This window comes from Vanacampus margaritifer, chromosome 18, assembly GCF_051991255.1.
Source record: "Vanacampus margaritifer isolate UIUO_Vmar chromosome 18, RoL_Vmar_1.0, whole genome shotgun sequence".
Classification (NCBI taxonomy): domain Eukaryota; kingdom Metazoa; phylum Chordata; class Actinopteri; order Syngnathiformes; family Syngnathidae; genus Vanacampus; species Vanacampus margaritifer.
The window spans coordinates 15,823,237-15,844,772 of record NC_135449.1 but is presented as its reverse complement, the minus strand read 5'-3'; the positions used below and the strand labels follow the sequence as shown (position 1 = coordinate 15,844,772).

At 41.8% G+C, this 21,536-nt stretch overlaps 1 protein-coding gene and 1 long non-coding RNA gene across 3 annotated transcripts in view; one reads left to right on the top strand and one right to left on the bottom strand.

The window, feature by feature from the left end:
• Positions 1-7,273, bottom strand: part of exoc6 (exocyst complex component 6) — a 45,513-nt gene extending 38,240 nt beyond the window's left edge. For both annotated transcript variants that reach the window (XM_077550493.1, XM_077550494.1), the window contains exons 1-3: positions 7,173-7,273; positions 5,991-6,151; positions 1,832-2,003 (exon numbers count right to left, since the gene is read on the bottom strand). In XM_077550493.1, the coding sequence (XP_077406619.1) occupies positions 1,832-2,003; positions 5,991-6,088 (270 nt within the window). In that variant the 5' untranslated portion in view covers positions 6,089-6,151; positions 7,173-7,273. The remainder of the gene's footprint in view (positions 1-1,831; positions 2,004-5,990; positions 6,152-7,172) is intronic.
• Positions 7,274-7,911: 638 nt separating this feature from the next.
• Positions 7,912-9,397, top strand: LOC144038489 (uncharacterized). The gene is made up of 2 exons (XR_013289231.1): positions 7,912-8,017; positions 8,877-9,397. It is a non-coding gene; the product is annotated as an uncharacterized LOC144038489 (long non-coding RNA).
• The last annotated feature ends 12,139 nt before the right edge of the window (positions 9,398-21,536 follow it).

Below are 21,536 nucleotides of genomic sequence, written 5' to 3'. Positions count from 1 at the left end.
ACAATCACACCTATGGACAATTTAGAGTGTTCAATTAACCTAGCATGCATGTCTTTGGAATGTGGAAGGAAACCGGAGTACCCGGAGAAAACCCACGCAAGCACGGGAAGAACATGCAAACTCCACCCAGGAAGGCCGAAGCCCGGACTCGATCTCATGTCCTCTGCACTGGGAGGCGGACGTGCTAACCAGTCATCCACCGTGCCGCCCTACAATATAAATTAATTAATTAATTAAACAGCCCACAATGACTGAGCTATTTTTTTTTTTTCAAACCACATGATCAATCAGTGTTTTCCCTTAAACTTATATGATGGCAAACTTGATATGATGGCAAACGATTTCCTCATCCTGCTGACTCTGAAACAACTATTTGAAAGGTGAATAGTGCACAGAACATGTTGACCCTTTGACTGACATCTTCAACAGTTTCTTAGGTACACATAATCAATTTGTCTCCTCTGCATCTGCCCTCCCCCCTTCATGCCCTCTCTTTTCCCTCTCCACTACTCTTCCTGCAGCTGCTCAACCTTGTAATCAGCTCATTGTCCATGAAGGACCAAGGACAAAGACAGGCAAATTCAGATTAACCAGGCAGCAGGGACCTGAACCCATCATCGGTCCACTGGGCCTTTTATGGAGTTTAATGGCTTGTGACAGGCTCTTTCTCACAGATTCAGTGACAAACTTCTCGATTCTGGATGGGGATTTTTGAACTATCTGCTCCTGTCACACGGCTGAGAGCCATGACCCAATTGACCAGTCGGCTTTTTATGCAATCCTTTCAACAAGGAAGTTTTCTGACTAGCATGGCAAACTATATAATCACTTTTTTTCCACTGCACAGCAAAAGACTCCACAAAAAGAGAGAAGGTATAAATGACAGTTACTGCTAATAATCTTTTACTCCAATGAGTTTTAGAAATTTCCACAAACGCAGTGTATATAAAAAGCCTACATACCGCTCTTCAAATGCCAGGGCTTTATAATGTAAATAAAAAGCTCAGTCAAAATGAATAGTTTCAAAACGCTTTCTACCTTTAATGCAACCTACTGTTATCTGTAGGGGGGGGACACAATATGTGATGGATAGTGACACAGAGTTAATAATTCATGCATTTGTCACATCTCGCCTTGGCTAATGTAACGTGTTGCTTTCCGGTCTTCCCACATCTAGTATTAAAAGCCTGCAGCTTTTGATCATATTACCCCAATAATGGACAACTTGCATTGGGTCCCGGTCCACCTGAGATGCGATTTCAAGGTTCTGTTACCTACTCCTAAAATATTGCACAGTTTAGCACCTTCCTATCTGGCCGACTTTGTGGTAGCGTACATTCTATCCTGACATCTTCAATAACGACACACTGTTTTATTGGTGATTCCGAGAGCCAAAAAGAAATCCACAGGTTCTAGAGCATTATTTGCTCGGCCTCAATAGTGCTCTGGAATGCTCTACCTGCAGAAATTAGAGATGTTACCTCAATAGAAATGTTTAAATCTTGCCCTAAGCGTTACTTTTACATTCTTGCACTTAGTTAAACTCAATTAATGCCATACTGATTCTGCACTGCGGAACGGGACAAGTTTTGAGGTGGGCCACCTTCCCTGAGGCGTTGATATGACGTATTCTGCATCAACCGACCAGGCAGAGTTTTGAGGAGGACCTGTTTTTTTCTTGTTGGGTCCCAACTACTGTACATTGGAATTGGGTTTTTACACACTGGTTGGAATGGCCACTTAAAAAAGATAAACCCGAGTACAATCCAGAAAGAATTATATATATATGTAGTATCAGTTTTGGCCTAAAGAATCTCAAAAGCTTGCTTACCATAAGTTTCTCTGCATCAGTGCGGACTTTGAGGAGCTCTGTGATAGCATCCACAAATCCTTGATGGTGGAAATTGCACATCTTCTCAATCTCACGATCATGATTCCTTATCCTGGCATCCAGTTTCTCCATGAAGCGCATATGGGCATTTGGCTGGTCATCATAGATTGATCTGGCACAGAAAATCACAGTGAGGACAAAACAACAGAAAACTTAACCCAAACCATCTTATGATAGGGTTAATTAACAGCTGATGGGGCACACATAAAAAGTACCAAAATGTGAATAAGTGATCAGTGTTGGAGCCATGACAAACATGAGGAGTGAAAATATGCATTTCAACTCAGAGAGCAGGTTAAACAACCTATTAGAACTTTTTTCCAGACACCAAGCCACCTGGCAAGTTAGATGAAAAAAAAAATCCACACCACTTGGAGGACGAAGTAAATCGCATCTTTATTGCCAAAGAATCCATATGTCATAACAATGATTTTTGCGCAATGCTGTCAACTTTGGAGTCATGATACACCATCATGTCAAGACCCACGCCATGGGCTCTTATTTGAGTTTTCATAGCACAGTGAATTCTCCATATTGTGCAAAAGTAAGCAGTTTTCCATTTTAAAATGCACAAAAGTATTATATGTATGTATTGTATGATAATGATGGTTATTATAAAGGCAGCTGCTTGCTGGCAAAATATGCTGCGATTTACATATGATCCGCTTAGTAGTCAACTAATTGTGATTCGCAACTACTGTTGGTGATTAATCGACTATAAAAAATAATTGTTTGTTGTAGCCTAGTAAACATATATCTAGGTTTTTTTTAATGGGTTTGTGTTTTTGTCAAAAACTTTTGTTTCTGGTTGGCTTTTTACAATACTGAGAAACAGCTATTGGCAGACGTTACATTCAAATACACCACTATCTTCTTTTAAAAAAATACGTTTTTTTTTATTTATAAATCTGCAATTCATTGTAATCATAAACTATGATCCACTGCAAATGTTTAAAAGTAGGGGGAAGTAAAAAACAATACATAGAAAGAAAATGTGCATCAATTGAAGGCGCACCGATAATTGGTCATTTATTTGAATTCCCCTGAACCATAATCAAATCTTGAGGTGGGTACTGGCTAGAGATTCATTCCCAGGTTCACTTCAGTGAGTGACTTGAGTCGAGTGTGAAAAAAACAAAAATACATCAAACAGCATTCTGATCATGTTTGATCACAGAAACTGTGCATTTAACATGAATTACTTATTGGACATGAGACAAAAAAGGAATAGCAGATACTTAAAACATATTTTATAACCCACTCCTAAAGGAATATAACAACTTACAACTTACTAAAGAGGGTTCCATTTTCCAAGGCAAGTGCTCCCTACAACCCAGCAAAAGCTTAACAATTGAGTGTATTACATTTTAAACCATAATAAATGAAGGATACAAGAAAATAGTTGGGGTAGGTTGATAGGTTTAAACTGTCGGCAGGATTAGAAAAAGAATCATTATGGATGGGACAGAAGCACCAACATTGTTTTCTAAAGTTATGGCGCCATCTATGGGCGGTGATATAAAATGCTACATTTGAAGAAACTGAGTTGTGCCTGTAATGTATTCTCTCAAAACTTTATTTCTCAAAGAAGAAATATAGGCTTAGCTGCATCCCCTCCATCAAATAATCATACCACAGTAAATTTAAATGTTTACTTCAAAGTAAATAAAAGAGTATGACAACCAAGAATGTGTATAGACAATGTGAGAAGTCCCCAGGCCACATCACGTAACACTCAACTGGGCAGCTGCAGTAAGCATGTACATACAGAACCAAAAGTATGACACACATTCTTGCTTAATCATGCTTTGAAATTGTACTTTTTGAAAAGCTAGAGAAATGTGTCCAAACATTTGACTAGGAGTGTAATAACACATTATTTTGGATTTAGTAGGTGTTTACATCAGGTGGACAGTAACTCAAATCAACTTTATTTATAGAGCACTTAAAAACAACCGAATAAAAACTAACTCTAATGACAAATACTAGACTATTACAACCCTGCACCGTCGTAATGCCAAAGACCCACTTAAATATTGGAATAGCAGGGAATTATTGACATGTTGAAAACGTTTTACCCAAGCTGCATGCTTCTAAGCCACACATATTTTGTAGAGGTCTACATGACAAAAGCCCTTGGGGGGAGTGCAGTATCTTGCTGTGAGTTTGCTGCAAGTGTATGCATGGTCCGATATTAAGCCTTTGTGGGAAACTTTAACCAAGTAGTGGTGGCCATGTTATAACCAGTAGGGCCTACTGTCTCAAAGAATAAATCAATTACAATATTATGAAAATATTTACTGATCTTAACATTTCAACAATACACAACATAAAATGTGTGTGTGTGTGTGTGTGTGTGTGTGTGTGTGTGTGTGTGTGTGTGTGTGTGTGGTAATTGAAATTGATGTACCAGAGAAAAGTACCAACTTTGCTACCCATTCCTAGAGTTAAGACAGTAGGCAATGCGAGGGCCCAACCGATTAATCGACCAGCTAATAGCTGATATTAGGCCTTATAGTAATTGGCCGATGTTTTGCTAATCAAACACAGATAAAATCTGGCTTACTTGCTTTATAGTCACTTGGTTCATTGTAAATACAACAAACGTTTTTGTTGTCTTTAATCAACTTTTTTTTTTCTAGAATTATCCTAGAAGAATTGTACTTTAAACTACCGGTATATGTTTACACTCAAATTCTCATATAGCTTATTGTTGTATGCAAACAACTTTCTATAACTGTACCATTAATAAAGCTTAAAATCTCATTGGTTTACAGAGGCATTGTCAAACTCTTAACAGTTTTGTCTTATGAGTGACTTATGGGTGATGGGAGGTATTCAACTTCTGATAAATTGTTTATCAACACTTGAAATGGCTCTACTCCTTTTAATATACTATTATGCAAGAAAAGTGGAAAGCCAGCTACAGCTAGTTCAAAATCAGTATCATCTTTATTGACAATTCCGAGCATACGTCACAAGTCAAAATGGCGGTCTTGCTCGGTGAAATGACCCTCTTTGTCCATTGAAAAGCACCGGACTTCAGATTGTTGTAATTTGATTTGTGACGATTATTTTGGTTTGAAAATGTGATGAAATGTTATTTGACTACTATAACTATCTGTCTGGTTTGAATAATAGCCACAGGCAAAACAATACACAATTTGTTTTCAATCACCGTAAAAAAAAAAGGAAGCATTTGCACTCCGCTGCATTGGGGAAATATCAGAAATGCCTGAATGTTCAGAATTTTTAATTGGCCAAGTACACTATGTGGAAACACACAAGGAATTTGTCTCCAGTAGTATGAGCCACTCAAGTATTTCAGAGTAAGCAACAATTACACAAAAAGAGTATTAACATGACACGTATCTACAGAGAATCTTTACATGTGGTGCCATTAGTGCTGTAGTACCGAACAGCGACAGCTGTGCAAATGATGTTGTGAGTCATCAAACAAAAATAGAGTGAAAATAAGTAACCAGTTAGTTACAGTAATTACAATGCAATAAGAAGTTGTGCAGATGATGTGGTGAATCGTCTGACAATTTAAAGTGTAGTAATTATGATACAACGACAAATGTGCAATGATGCATAAATCCTTGAGCACTTATTGTCCAGCTAGCTCAAAAAGCAATATATATTATTCATCAATTTCACTTGCAACCGTTGCCCACGAGTAAAAGAATGTTAAAGTAAAACGGTTACAAGTGTAATTAAGTATGTAATAGATAGAACCGTTAGCTGACAAAAGTAACATTGTTAAGACAGATAGCCACACCCACAATTCATGTTTACATTTTGACAGGTCACCGGTCAATTACCACATTTCGCAAATGTCCACGTAGGCGGTACACTGAAATACGCACCTATTAAACCAAAGTGCCGGTCGATGATGTTACCCTTCTAGCTAATGCACCGGCAATTGTTGATTTTCAACATTACATCGCCGTTTAGCTAAAACTGCTAACATACCCTACCGGTTGCTAAGACAGCTAACGAATAAACGAGCTTACGAACAAAAGGTACAATAGGTGAACGAAATACATTTAATGGCACTGCCAATTGTATTAGATTATAAGAAAACAGATTTTCTTACCGAAGCGTTGGACCGACGCAAGCCGTATCTGTACTTTCAATTTCCTGTAGAATCCGCTCGTGCTCCGTTATACACTCCAGGGTTTCATTCTCCGCCATGATTATGTGTGCATTATGGCTGTGTATAACTGCAGCTGAAGGGTAGTACGTCGAGGTACTCGCCTGTGGAGGGCGCGCGAGATCCATATTTAATTCAGAAACAACCGAGTCTACCCGGAAATAAAACATTGGCTACACCAGGGGCACCCGGAGAGCCCAAAGAGCGCATGAGTTGTACGCTTCAGAATTTCCTGGGAATGTTGTAGTGGTGATCATTTGAAATGTTAATACTTGCAGATATCTATAGAAATAGTGTTTCATATTATGTTGATATTCCAAAATTATTGATGAGAATTATTGCGAGATTATCGTCACATAAATATATCTATAATTTGTGCATTTCTTAATGTAATAAATGTTTATCAAATTGGTAGTAGCCCTTACCATTAATAACCACCCAAAAAAAATTGGTGACTTCTAGGCTACACAGTATTGTACATAACGGATTTGATGTTATGCATTCATAACTATAACATATTACACAAGTAAATTTTATTGTGCGCCCTCCCTGATATTTGTGTTTATGTATTTTACATTGTTTTGCATGTGATGTGCACTCAATTAGAAGTTGGAACAAATTAAAGCAACAAATCTGCACGTGTGTTGGTTCAGATCCTCTTGAGTGAGTTGTGCTCTCTTTTTCACATGTATACATTTTATTTTATATGCTTATCAAAGGAAATACAAGAAATGCTTACCAATGGAAATAAGGACTTAGAATGTTACTAAAAACTTGTATTACTGTATATGTGTTTGTACATCTGTTACATAAGCAGTGGTTTCAAAGCTCAAAAATGTAAATTTAAATTTCTCATAAAAATATTTGGTAATTAACAATTAGAGCTTAACAAACAAAATGATTTTTCTAGTAACAGTGTACCAGTTCAGTTTTCAGTTTTTTTAAATTATTATAATTACCTTTCTTGATTGATCAAAATTTTCAGCATTATTATAAATTCAAGCTTGTGTTGATATTACCAAATATGGTTCAGCCATAAGAGCTACAGTTTCTTAAACAATGTTTTAAATGTCCCTATACAACACAGCTAATTGTTTAACTACTAACTGTTGCCATGTATGATACCTTAATGTGGTTCCCAGAGGTAGAACCACAGATTCCAGTTCTGCAAAAATGTTCCCAAAAACCTTTTCCTCCTCTTCATTGTCGTCTCCTCTTTGACTAGGAGGGTCGGGTAAAGCCGCATGGACCCTTTTACTGTTCATTTCTTTATTCAAACTCTCTTACTGTGTGACTACAAAATGTCAGCAGCACGGGAAGTGTGTGTGAGTTTGAATGTGTGAACTTTAGGTCACCTGCCAAAGTCAGCAGAAAATGACCAACAGGAAAAGGAAACCTTGTGATTCACTGAACTTTGAGTTCAGTAAAACTTCACGAATAGAGTAAAAATGTATTTCTCATCAAACATTTTATTTTATTTTGAACATATATATTAATTAATTAAATCAGGCCTGAAAATCATTGTATTTAGAAAGGCCTATGACATTTAATTATGAACATTATTTTATTGTATTTTTCTCTGTAGCACTTTGAGTGCATTACAAATAGAATTTCATATCATTATTAGTAGTATTATTATTATTAAAAACAAAGAGAATAGAAAAAACAGACTGGTAATAAAAGTACACTTGTGAAGACAAAATGCAAAACACATTATCCAGCATCATAAAGTCCTTTAATGAGCATCATAAAGTGCTCTTCACATCCTTGGAACTCCAAACAGTTTTCCGTTGTGAAAAGGAACTTTAAACTGATCCACCCCTTACCCGAATTTGAGCCTGCTCACTGGGCTTCATTAAGAGGTCACAGATTAATAAAGCATAACATTCAATTACTAAAACATTTTACGTTCAGGAAATTATGCAGAGATCAGTATTTCATAATGTGAAGTACTATATTCTCATTTAAATGTAAGTACATTTGTAAATTCATAGCTAATAAAATGAACTTTATAACATTACAAATCTAATTTTCAGAAAATCTTGGATGTCAAAGTTTTGTACAGTTTTGTAAACTAATTATTGAATAGGCTGGATTTCAGCATAAAAATTAGGTGAGCGATATAATGTGTATAGTAAGTGTAATCAAACGCATCATACGTAGAAAAAGAAAGTGGTATACCTCAGAAGATCAAAACTAGTAAACAACCGATATTTTTGATTGATCATCAAGACTTTGTTTGACATACAGTGTTGACACTTGGCATACTGTCAAACTGTGAGTCTGTATGTAAGCAACTTTAAAACAAATATTGGAGTTGAATAGCTGTTGTGGAACTGTTGCATTTGTGAAGTAGCAAGCCCCTTGACCAGCTTACACAACCACTTTCTATTTCCTTCTATTCTTCTTGAAATGGATTGGCCAATTGGAAGTGTGGCTATAGTGTGTTTTTACAAAAGACCTGACTATGAGTTTCCTTATTACTTCACCAAAAACAAGAAGTGGGTCAACACGCACACAAAGCTCATACTAAAAGCACATAGACACAAAGCCCGCAAACAAAACAAACTCACAGCAGCAGAGCTAGAGCTGCATGGACACACAAATTTCAACAATGGAAGGGAAGGATGGACATTTGGGATGTATGTTTGGCAGATGGAAGGAAAATGCAGTTTTATGTAGCATTTTTACAATAAGATGTTAGAAAGAAATATTACATTCATAGATAGCAGAATTAATTGTGCTATGAACAGGGTTGGGTATTCCAGGTCCAGAGAGAACAAACCTTGAAACCGTTTAATTTTAGCCACATGTGCTTCTACTCAACAGGTGCTTCTATGAGCTTGCCACCTGCCATTTGGATCCACCTGTGGCTAAAGCCAATCAGTTGTAGGCTTTTTACTTTCTGGACCTGGATTCCCCAACTCTGGCTATTAATCAGAGCAAGTCATCCAAATCCTGAAGTAGCAGAGCAGACCATCACACTGCAACCACCACGTTTGACTTTTGTCAATACTCTTATATTTTACATCAGAAGTAATGGGTGACACACACTCCAAAATGTTAAACTTCTCTCATCTGGTCACAAGATATTCTCCCCGAAAGACTTGGGGACCAAAAATTATTTATTGTCAGCAGTAGTTTTTGACTTGGAACTTGGAACAATACGTAGTGTGGCACCCCGCCACAGGCAGGCGCCTCCTTGTTTTTGTTGTGCCAGCAATTTTTCGTCTTGGCCATCAATGTATTTGACGCCGTGAACATGTACAATTATTGTGACGCATGCTAGCGCCAAGAAGCCCGCTGCTTTTGTGTCTCTTTTAATAAAGTAAGCCTGTGGACTTCCAGATCTTCTGTTGTTCTCCATTTTTGTTATCCAGCTGCGCAGTCCATGGCTGATCAGTCATCGCACGTTACAAACTCTCCCATGTGTTTTTGCCCAGTGTCTTTCTTATGGTTGAGTCTTGACCTTAACTGATGTCAGTGAGGCCTGCAGGTTGTTTGTTTTTGTTTTTTATTTGTTTGTTTTTAATGATCTCGGAATGATTAATTGTGGGTTCTTTTATGACCTCCTATTCGGGAGGGCTAACTGTTAATAGCCTATACAAAATCATGATTTAAAACTGTGTTTTGTGTTTATTTAAGTTGTCTTTGTTTTTTTGGCTTGTAATGGGGTTGTAATCAGGATGGGCAGATATTTTCATGGCTCTTTATGCGCATGTGTTGTTTTGGAAAATTAGATTACTCTATGAGCTCTCATGTGACCATGAGTTCTTCCTTTCCATGCCTGCCAGCTTCCTGCCTGCTTCCTCTGTCTCTCCCGACCACAGGTTCTGCCGTACAGCTGCTGACCTTTATTGTAAGTTACACTCCAAACAAATAGCACTGAAGGACATCCTAGTCTTAAAGAAAGTCCATTGCTCAAAGGGGGTTTCTTCCCAGAAGAACAGGGGTCAAATAGACAGCATCATGGCAACAATAATGATTAAAAATATATATAACCGAGCAGTTTCAGTCTTTATTAAGGGACCAACACCCGAGAATCTTAATTCATTTTAAAGTCATATTAAATTACTTATCATTTGTATCATATGATCACTTGTATGCAATTACAAGCTATTTGCCACGACCATTAAAATGTGTTTTGTTCATCCGATAAAATTTCACTTATTTTAATAAATGATTGTGATGCTGTATTGCCGCTTGTTTGCCTGCAGAGGGAATCCTTGAGTATAGAAATAGTAAAAGATAGATAGATGCACAGTACACGACAGACCTCTTAGAACACTTCTTTTAATCAGTTAATATTTAGAAACTTTGTATTCATCCAGAACTTTGTGCTCAACTCCTAGGGTAGCATACTCCACATTAATTTAAAACAACTACAGTACATGATTTTTGAATTATATGATTCCAACTTGGGGAAGAAAGCAGTGTCTCAACCCCGTGCAAGCCCCAAAATGGTGCTGTACTTATTATTTTCTGTAGATTTAATAGTTTGGTCTCAGAATGCCATCTTGAAACCATTCTGCAATTGGGAAAATGTTGTTGGACATTGGTGTTACCCTTCAAAATGCTTTGAGATGACTGTCTCTGAGAAGAGTTCTCGTCTGCGGAACAAAAAGAGCTTGGGCATTTAAGTGTCTATAATTTCCAGACACATGCACATGTTACACAGGAACACTCACACATAATACAAGTACAGAGAGAGAGAGAGAGAGAGAGAGGGAGAAAGAAAGAGAGAGAGAGAGACGTGGGTGATCTTATCTGTGCCCACATAAACCTCTCAGCACTCTCTCCTGTCTCCTTTAAGTGGGAAGGCTCAGACTAAGAACCAAAAGGAATGTTAACATTCATATGCCCCACTTGCTTTTTGAGAAATCACATTGAGGGTAAATGACACAACATGTTGAACACACATGGCACATATTTAAAAATTGTACAAACTCTCAATATATTGAAACAATTGAAAAACTCTCAGTATATGGCCACTAGTAGCCCAAAAAAATAATGGCTTCGTAATGTGACGTTTCCAAATGTTTGTAAACAATAGGCAAAAGGTCACTACCCGATGGCAGAATGCTTGACTACTGCCGACCTGAACTGAAACAATGACAAAAAGTTGTGGATGTGCTGCCAGATGAGCGGCCAAAACCTTCTTGGAGGTCTTTAAAAAAGTCAAATTAATTCATAAGACCCAGTGGGTGTGGAGGTTAAGGTGAATGGACATTTTAAATATTTGTACAGTACATAGAAGATAGAAAGACATGCCTGGTAGCGTTGTAGCCACTTCTGAAGGAATGGACTGGAACCAAATCTTCATCATCGGCACGTGGAAAGCATTTTCTCACAGGTATGTAAAAAATGTTTGATTGTGTCATCTTTGAGTAATTTAGCAAAACATAAACTAATAAAGGCTAGCCTTCAAGTTAGCTCAGTTACAGTTTCACCAGTGCTAATGCATTCAGTCAATCTTACCAGCAAACAAGCTCCAGTTATTATACCTTTTTTTTGTAATTTACTGTACATTGCCAATCCCTCTGTGATCAAGTCTGAATTTCCACCTTGCCTGCTTTTAATCAATTCGTTTTTTATCAATTTTAAATTAAATACATTTTTTAACATGAATAAAAAACAAATCCAATTATTTGCAAATCATGTTCAACTTAATTGAATACAGTACACTACAAACACAACATATTAAATCTTCAAACTGATACACTTTTTTAAACTATTATTATTTGTTACCTTAACATTTTATAACTGCAACACGTTCCAAAAAAGCTAGGAGAGATGGCAAAAAAAGACTGAGAAAGTTGAGGAATGATAACCAGACATCTGTTTAGAACATCCCACAGGTGAACACCAAATGGGGTACCGCACGAATGCTATTTTTAGACCGCAAGGTCACGTGACTTCAGCAGCTTGAACCGGAAGGAGGTCAAAAATGAAGCCGGCTTGTTAACTACCTATGCTAGTAGTGTTTGTTTTGTTCTCCTTTATCTCGGGGGGAAAACATGCAGCGTAAACACAGCTGTTATGGAATTTGCAGAAATGACTCCAGACACTACGACCGTCCACATATGAAGGATGTATTCTTTATTCGTTTCCCAAAGCCAAAACTTCAGAGGGATAAATGTTAACGTAGATCAACTTGTGCAGACGTCTAAAAGAGCTGTTTAACGTCAGTGAAGTGAAACTTTTCACCTTCATATGTGGTAAACATTTTGTTGGGGGCCATGCATGCATGCTCCTTTGATGACAATCATGTGTTGTGAAATTGGTTCAGTGTTCATTATGAATTAGGAAGTGAAACCAAGTGAACACACCTTTGCGCACATAAATGTGTACTTGATTGCTGAAGTGTGGAACATGCTGCAACTGGTAGGCAAGCTATTTGGCTCTCAACATTCATGTGAAACCACTTAAGAATGTGTTGAAGAACCTTCCAGCATTGAAGTTTGCCCAACTAGTCTACTAGCTTTGTGGACTTGGAGAAGCCGTTCAGCCTATAGGGAACACTTTGTTTCTTAATTATTATTATTATTATTAGCAGTTTATTTTCATGAATAAAGTGAAACTAACGAATTATTTCAAGTGGTCTGAAATTGAAATATGTCGTTAAAATTGGCTTCATTACTAAATATCCCTTTCAGTTTAACCTGAATCTTTGTTTTTATTTATTTGGCTTAGACGGACAATTCTGTGTTTTCCCTGTGTCCTTTTATTGTCATGTCTTGTCTGCCTCGTTAAGTTTTTGTGTCCACCTGTTCTTGTCAGCCTGGTCCCTTGTGTCAACCAATCAGTTGCCTCAACCACGTGTGTTGTCCATGTATTCCTCGTTGTCTCGTCATTTTGCTTGTATTGAGTTTCCTGGTTTCTTTCAGTCCTTGTCAGTTCATTGTTTGTATTAGCTGAACATGATTTTTTTCCCCCCAGTGTTAATTTGGGGATAGTTAGACCCTTATTTTGGACTTTTGGAAATTTAGTGATTTTGATTCAAATAGTAGCTCTTGCTTGCTATACCGTGCTTCACTTGTATGAATGCGCCTAAAATAAAAGCACAACTTTCAAAATAAAAGGCACATATTTTAAGTTTGACTTTATGGTCACTGTGAGGATGGGTCAGAGATGGTAGGACTGTGAATCATGAGATTGCGAAATTCTTTGCACATGTAAAAATTGTATTTAAAAAAAAAAATCCCATCTGAAGACAATAAGGGCCCTATTTTGGAAAATTGGCATCCGTGTGCTTGGGGTACTAACTGGCGTGTTTAATCTAGTGTTGCAGATGGTGTAACGCAATTTTGATGGATTAGATCAAGGCGTACATAGACAGATTCGGCGCTATCTATTTCATTCCTAAACATGACAAAAACATAGCACAGTCCCTCTGAATCATTGTAGAAATCAATTCATTGAACAAATTATTATCATTATCATATTAATAGCAATGATCGCGCGGCACAACTGTAAACACCGACAGTCGTGGGTGCAAGGGGGTCTCCAATTGCCCACGTCACATGCGCATCCGACTACATCATCCGCAAAGGGAGAGCTTGCATTTCACCTGCAAATATCATGCACAGGCCCCATTGAGGGTATTACTGTATATGCAATGTCAAGCACAGCATACTTGGACATACTGCACTCCGAACGCTCTGATTTTAATGCAAATGCGGGATGCCGCCACGATTGGGAAAGGCTACATTCCGCCTCACAGCAGCGTACTAAACGCCCAATTCAATCTACGCACTTCACTCCCGTACTGTCCCGCTCCCATTCAGAATTACACCCACTCTCATTATGGAGGTCAACTGCATCATTTACAAAAAAAAACAGCTTAAGGAGTGTTGGAATTTATTTCTAAATCAACATAAACTCAAGTTAGTAATCTGACTCCAATTTGTGACCTTACTTAACTGCCACTCATCCAACAATATGCGCGCTCGATAAAATGAAAATTAAAAATCAGTAAAAAATTTCATTCTAGTAGAAAATCAGTAGAAAATTTCATTCCCTCCTCATGGCCTCAGGTCCCTGAGGCCACCTTCACATACTCACATCCCGGACTCCCGGAGGGCCACAGCTGTCTCCGCCTCCTGGGGGTCCTTCTGAGGGATCATCATGTACTGGCCACCCGGAGGGAGTGGCCCCAACGTGCGTTCAATTGTCTTAACAGTTAATGATCTGATACATGGAATACAGCAACATCCGCATAACACCATGATAGCGGCAAACACAGCGATAGAAATCAGTACTGATGCAATCAAGCTTTTGTATTTGCCAAAGACGTTTAACCAGTCAGAGTACCAACTGGTGTCCACACCTGAGTGCTCCTTCATTTTGTTACTTAGCGTGCGCAGACCCTCCAATGCCTTAGTAAGGCGACCGTCAGGAGACGTATTGTTGGGAATCAGAGTACAGCACTGATCCCCAAAAATACCACACACTCCTCCTCTTTCAGCTAACACCATATCTAAACCCATTCTATTTTGGAATGCCATAAGAGACGTGGCTGCTAATTGCTCATGCACTGCCTGGAGTGCCGAGGTGGTGAAGTTCGCCAATCGTTGGACATTGTAGTGGACATAATTAATCCGGTCCACATTTTTGTTCACTGTAATGAACAGGAAAATACTCTCCCATCCTGCCGCCACTTGATCCACCAATTTGTATTCATCTGGGACCCCTCTCGGAACTCCAATTGCATCTATGTACGTGGGGTCTCCTGCATTCAACCATTCTTGCATGTCCCTTTTCTTCCTCACAAGGAAGGGGAGTCTTCCCCACCGTCCAACACTTTCCCAATTTATTCTGGCCATGTCTAATGCTGTCACACTAATTGGCATGATCAGCGTTACTAGGGCGCACTTACCTGAGGCATTGGTGGGAAGCCTATCGTACAACACTTTTGCTCCACACCACAGCCAAACATCAGCACGAGCGAGAGGGATTCCTGCTGGCAAAGACACATTTTCATTACACCATGACTCCTGGATATTTCCAATCCCAGGGCCAGTCCCATTTAACTTTAGGCAGGTGAAATTTTGGTGTCCAACATGGGTGTCAAAAATGGGCTTTTTCTTTTCCATATCTGTCAGTGGAAAGGCCGAGTCCAATTGGCTGCACTCTCCTTGGAGAGTCTTGTTATACAGAAAACCAAAGAGACAGGTTTTGGATACAGCAGTTGCTGCCATGATTTTCAAAACTGGTCTTGCACCTAAACATACCAAACAATTCTCGTTAGTATTGTTAGCGGCCTGTTCAGCCATCAGTAGCCAATTATTAGTGACCATAGAAATACCTGTGTGACTCATAAACCAGTCATCCACTGTTGTCATTGTTTTGGCCGTGGTACCCGTTTGACGGGTATAATTATTTAACACTGGTGCTTCCCCTTTTGTCATAGTCCCATCTTCACAAATGATAATTGGAAAATATGGATCTTTTCCAGACGAATATGCCCACAACTTAAACCCCCAACATGATGTGTTTAGCACTAACACTTCTTGGTGTGGTGGCGCAATTGACTTATTACCCATTGCAATTGTCAATTTCAATATCTCCCCTTCTTTTCTTAGGAGAATCTTATTATGGAAATACTTAGCAATATTATTCTTTGACGGTGTCCAATAATCACCCGCCTGTGTGGTAACCAGGGAATCCCATCCCCACATTGTCACATGTCCTGTTATATACCACCAATAACCCGGGAACATGTCTCCAGTTACTAATGACATGTCTGCCCACACTGATGTATACCACGCTTCCCGAAACCCTCTCAGTGCCTTTATTGGTATATTTACTTGGGTAGTTGTATTAGGGGCCACTGTTACTCTCACCGAATTATTGTATGCCCAGCCTATTATCCAAGGCTGGTAGCCCTTTTTCTCCCACTCATTTTCTGACTTTACCTCTCTTCTCCTTCTAGGTTCCTGTGGGCGTACCAAGGGCCAGTCCTGGTACCATGGTTGATAATTGTCCAATTTATCTAACAAATCAAGCCATTGTTGAGTCCAGTTGAAAATTGGCACCCAAGCGTTCACCTGTGTCGGTTGTTTACACTTCAGATTTAGCAGTAGTTGTTGTGTCTGTGTCAGCGTCTTACCACCATCTTGCTCTGCTTCATACCATACCGTTTCATTACAGGAATGATACACCATCACTCGTTCTCCTTTCGCTCCATCACTTCTGTCATCCCGCACCATATGTTCAAACACAAAGCACAAGCCAGCAAGCAAAATAGTCAATAAAGTTAAACATTTGCATCGTCGTCGTCTTTGTTCAGACACTTTCGAGTCCGACTTTGATCCAATTCTCGCCATCGTCACATTCCCTCTCTTGACCTGCCCGTCCGGGCGGTCAACCTTTAAGCTCACCATTGGCAGGCACAAATTCTGGGGCCGGGCGCAACTGTGAGTAATGGTACCACTTTTGTCCTTTAGTTTCCAATTGGACGGCGTGTGAAGTTCTAGCCAAAACCCTAAACGGTCCTTTCCAACGAGGTTCAGTCCACTTCCGGGAAAGCACCCGGAGGTAGACGTACGGAGTGATGTCCGACTCCGGTGATGCTGATGACGAATCTGCAACCGCCTTGCCTGCGACCTGTGCAGACACACTGGATACAAGTGAATGAAGGTACTTCCAGTATGCAGCGTGTGATAAATCAGGTGTCGGTACGTCAGCTGGCGGGACCAAGGTGGAAGCAGGCCCTGGCATTAGGCGACCAGTTAACAGTTCGAACGGCGCAAAACCTGTTATTTTGTGAACAATTTGGCGGACGACCAACAGGGCTAGGGGCAAAGCTTGCAACCACGTCATTTTTGTTTGAGCCATGATCTTAGCCAACTTTTCTTTCAAATTCCTGTTAACCCTTTCAACTTTGCCTTGGCTCTGGGGGTGGTACACACACCCAAAGCGATGCTTCAGCCCCAACAGCGCCTCCACTTTAGCCATTGCTTTGTTGTTAAAATGCGTCCCATTATCCGATCTGATCAAAGCAGGAAAACCATGTGTCGGAATATAATGATTCACCAAAGCTTTAATGACTGACGTGGTGTCTTCCCTTGCACACGGATACGCCTCCGGCCAGCGTGAATAAGAATCCACAATGACCAGAAGGAACCGCTTCCCGTTGACCCTGTCAATCATGTCCGTGAAGTCAATTACAATTTCTGCTCCAGGCCAGGCCACAGGGGAGAATGCTCCTGGCTTGGGTTTCAATGTCGGTCGTGCATTAAATGTTTGACATAATTCACAAGTCGCCATAAACTGCCAGGCCACCTCCTGCAACCTTGGATGCCACCACTGACGAAGTTTTGGAAGCATTGCCTGAGGCCCCACATGTGCCACTGTATGGGCCTCAGTCAACACCGAGGTCATGAGTTGTCCTTCAGGGAGGACCGGCTGGCCTCTGGGTCCCACCCAAAGACCATCCGATCGCCTAACCGCCTTTGATGCGATCCACATAGATTTTTGTTCCGGCGACGACTTACCTTGTGCGTCCATAATGTCCTCCAGTGTAACCTCGGGTGCCACTGGAAGATCCGGGGGTTCCCCATCCCAGACCACAGCCGTGGTTGCTAACATCATCTCGCCCTTAGGGGTGTACCCAGCCACTTCCTTCGCGAGAGCATCCGCCCTCTCATTACCCTTTGCCATCATGGTGTTGGCCTTTGAGTGTACCGGGACCTTTACAATTGCCAATTCGTGGGGACCCTTAATTGCTTCATACAATCGCTCCATCAAAGTTCTATGAGCAATTTCTTTGCCTTTCGCTGTTAGCCAGCCATTGTGCAGCCACCCCTTTAGGTCAATCAGGGCAGCCGACGCTGCATATGCCGAATCAGTATATACAGTTAATTGCTGTCCTGGACACTGTTCCAAGGCCAACACCAGAGCCAACACCTCAGCCGCCTGGGCGGAGGGTTTTATTGTCAACTTCTGAGCTGTCACCGGGAGGAAGGAAGAACCTTTCCACTCCACCACTGCCGCTGCCGCGTGGAGTGTCCCATCCTTGGCACGCCAACAACACCCATCCGTGAACATAACCCGTCCACCTTCCAATGGTTCCGCATACAAGTCCTCACGGACCTTTTGATCTTTCTGTACTTTCAGAGCACACTCATGTGCCCCTTCCAGGAGGTGATTAGCCATGTTCACACCATCATGCACATACGTAACGTTTGGTGCCGTCAATGTCTTCATCATCCGTGTTTGTCTTAGGGGTGTCAACGTAAATGCCGCCGATGCGACAAAAGCTGACACCGCATGGTCTGTTAACACCTGGACGGGATACCCCATGACCACATGTGCCGTTTTCTGTAGGACCTTTGCCAGGCCCGCTGCGTACCTAACGCAGTCTGCTTGTTTCTGTTCAATTCCGTCTAATGGCACACTACAATACAATAAAACTGCCCTGTTTGTCCCATGTCTTTGGTACAATGCCGCATTCACTGTCTTCTCACTACTGGCCACATCTAAATGAAACACCTTAGTGTAATCTGGGGTAGCCAAAGCTGCTGCTGATGCCAATTCCTGAATTAGTTGCACAAACAATGCATCATCCTCAGGGGTCCACTGCAATGTGGCCTTCAAATTTCGGACCCCTTGTTGTTTGACCAGGGCCCGCAAGCCTGCTGTTTTATCCACAAAACATGGGATGTAGGCTCGGCTGTAGCCACACAATCCCAAGAAAGACAGCATGTCTTTCACTGTCTCTGGACGTGGGTGTCGCAAGATGGAGCTGCGGTGATCCGGGGACATAGCCAAACCGGCTGGTGTGATGGCACGCCCCAGAAAAACCACAGACTTACGACAGCACTGTAACTTTTTCCTTGACACTTTGAAGCCCATGTCAGCAAGCTTCAACAGCACTGCTCGTGTGGCTTCCACACACTGGTTGGATGTTTCGGCTGCAATGAGGAGATCGTCCACATACTGCAGGAGCACTGAGCCTTGGGGTAGTTCACATGAAAATAACAAGTCCTTCAATACCTGATTAAAGAGTCCCGGCGAATTCTTGAAGCCCTGTGGGAGTCGTTTGTACTGCAATTTCACCCCTTTGTAAGAAAATGCAAACACGTGTCGTATTGACTCAGCCAGTGGTAAACAGAAATATGCATTCGCCAAATCAATTACCGTATACCACTGTTTCTGAGGATCCAGGGAGGACAGGATGCGATGGGGGTCAGGAACTGGCAAAACTGGAGTTATAGTTATGTCATTCACTGGCCGCAAATCGTGGGCCATCCTCCATGTCACCCCATCAGCCTTCTGGACCGGCCTCAGAGTTGTGTTCCAAGAGGACGCCGACGTTTCCAACACCCCCGCATCCCACAATCCTGCCACTGTGTTCTCCATACCTTTGTCTGCTTCCTTCGGCCATCGATATTGAGGACGGCGAACCGGACTAGAGCAATCAACTTCCAATTGGATCGGCTGAACCGTATGACAAAAACCAACATCAAATGGACCCTGTGACCACAAGGTCTGTGGCATTTGATCCAGCATCGCCTGTGCAGACTCATGGTCCGTCTGTTCCCGCCCATGCTGGCGGTCCAGGAAGACCAATTCAAGGTCTGACTCATCTACCATTTTTGCCATTATCCTGTAACTTTTGGTTGCGGCCGTATGCCACACATCTGGAATCTCAGTCATCATCCAGTCATGTTGTTGTGTTAATCGTTTCACCATGGGCCCCAATTGGCGGGGCTCATGGCCTGGCGACACAGCCAGCGACACGTGAGGCAAACCTTCCTCACTCATTCGATACCATTGCTCTTGCTCCGGCGACAACTGTACATATGCTGCCACCCCCCCGGGGGCCCACAAAGATGCATGGTGATTGTAATGTCCAATCATCTCCCTCAATTTCTTCAAACGCATCTCTATATATGTCATCTGATTCTCTATCATAATATAGAGTGCAATGCAATGGATCCACTGGGGGGTGGTACGGTGCCAATGCCTGGATCCACGGTTTCCACAAGAGGTACGTGGAGTAGACACCTCCCCCAAATGGAGTCTCAGGATTCAATCTCGCCCAGTAGATTCGTGCCGTTTCCGGTACTGTGGGGAGTGGTGCCATCAACCACTGACCCCGAGGTGTCACAGGCTGGGAGCATTCCAGAACCTGTCCGTCAGGAAATGTCACTGTAAGTCCCTTCTCGCCGCACAATATCTGGGCTCTCAATGCTGACAACATGTCTCTGCCCATCAAATTGATGGGTGTGTCCATTGCATGAACATATGAATGATATAGTTTCTGTCCGGTGTTTGTGATTTCCGTTTTCAATGGCCAAGTAAAGGGCAGAGTCTGAGGACGTCCCGAGAAGCCGACCAACGTTGTAACTCGTTTCGACAACGCTGTACTTGGCAGTGGCATGTTGATCGATGAATGTGTTGCTCCAGTGTCCACCAACATCTGGACCGGAGTGTCCGCCACTGTCAACCGAAGCATTGGCTCTGCCTGGCCAGTGCTTCCCGAGCTTCCCAGGCCCCCCTATTCGTCCGGGCCGTACCACGGGTCGGCTGGGTAATACTGCCCCTGTGGATTCGGCTGTGGCCACGGGCGGTGCTGCTGCGGTCCCCTTTGGTGTGGTGGCCCTGCTTGCTGGTTCTGCTGCTCTGCCCCTGGTGGTGATGGGTTGCCATGACAATCTCGTGCCCAGTGATCAGGGGACCCGCAGTTGAAGCAAGTCCCTGGAGCGAACCCATTCCGCCCCCGTCCTGGGGGGGCGCCACGACCACGCCCTCTGTATCCACCACGGAACCCTTGGCCTCGGCCCCGTCCAGCCCCCACTGGAGTCTGATACATCTGTTTTTGTTTAACCTTTTCTTGTTTTGCATCACCATGCAACTTCGCCAACTGTAGTTTAACCAAACTAGTCGCCAGAGCGTCAGTTTCCTTTTGATCTTTATTTGCTTTTTCCATGTAGATGCGGCAATGGTGTATCAAATGCCTCTTGAATCTCGGTTCCGGACAGACCAAAATGTCCGGATCAATTCTCATAATCGCTTGCACTTCATTTGGGAGGCCGTTCAGCATCGCCGTCCTGAACATCATCTCAGCTTTAGGGTAGCTGCCTGGGTGTTTACCTGTGGTCTCAATCCACAGCTCCAATGCCTGAGCATAATGTTGCTCGGGAGTCACATCTTTTCCATAATTAAAAATTGTTGGCACCACATCCACTGGGGAGGGAAAGGCCGCCCTCAGCTCCCGAAACAACGCCTCTGAGATCTCCGCCAGGGGCGTTTCTCTCCCCAGCTGGCGGGTGCCAGCTGCCCCCTCAATATTCTGTAATTGAATCAGGGAACATGATCCCAAAATGGCTTGTCTAAAATCCCCCAATGCTACTCCCTGTCCTGACATGGCAGCTAAGAATTTAGTAATCCAGGCTCGTGCCCCTTTATGCAGGGGGGGCAATTTTTCCACCAATGCAGCCACATCCCGAAGCACCAAAGGCTCATAGTGACGGCCAGCAT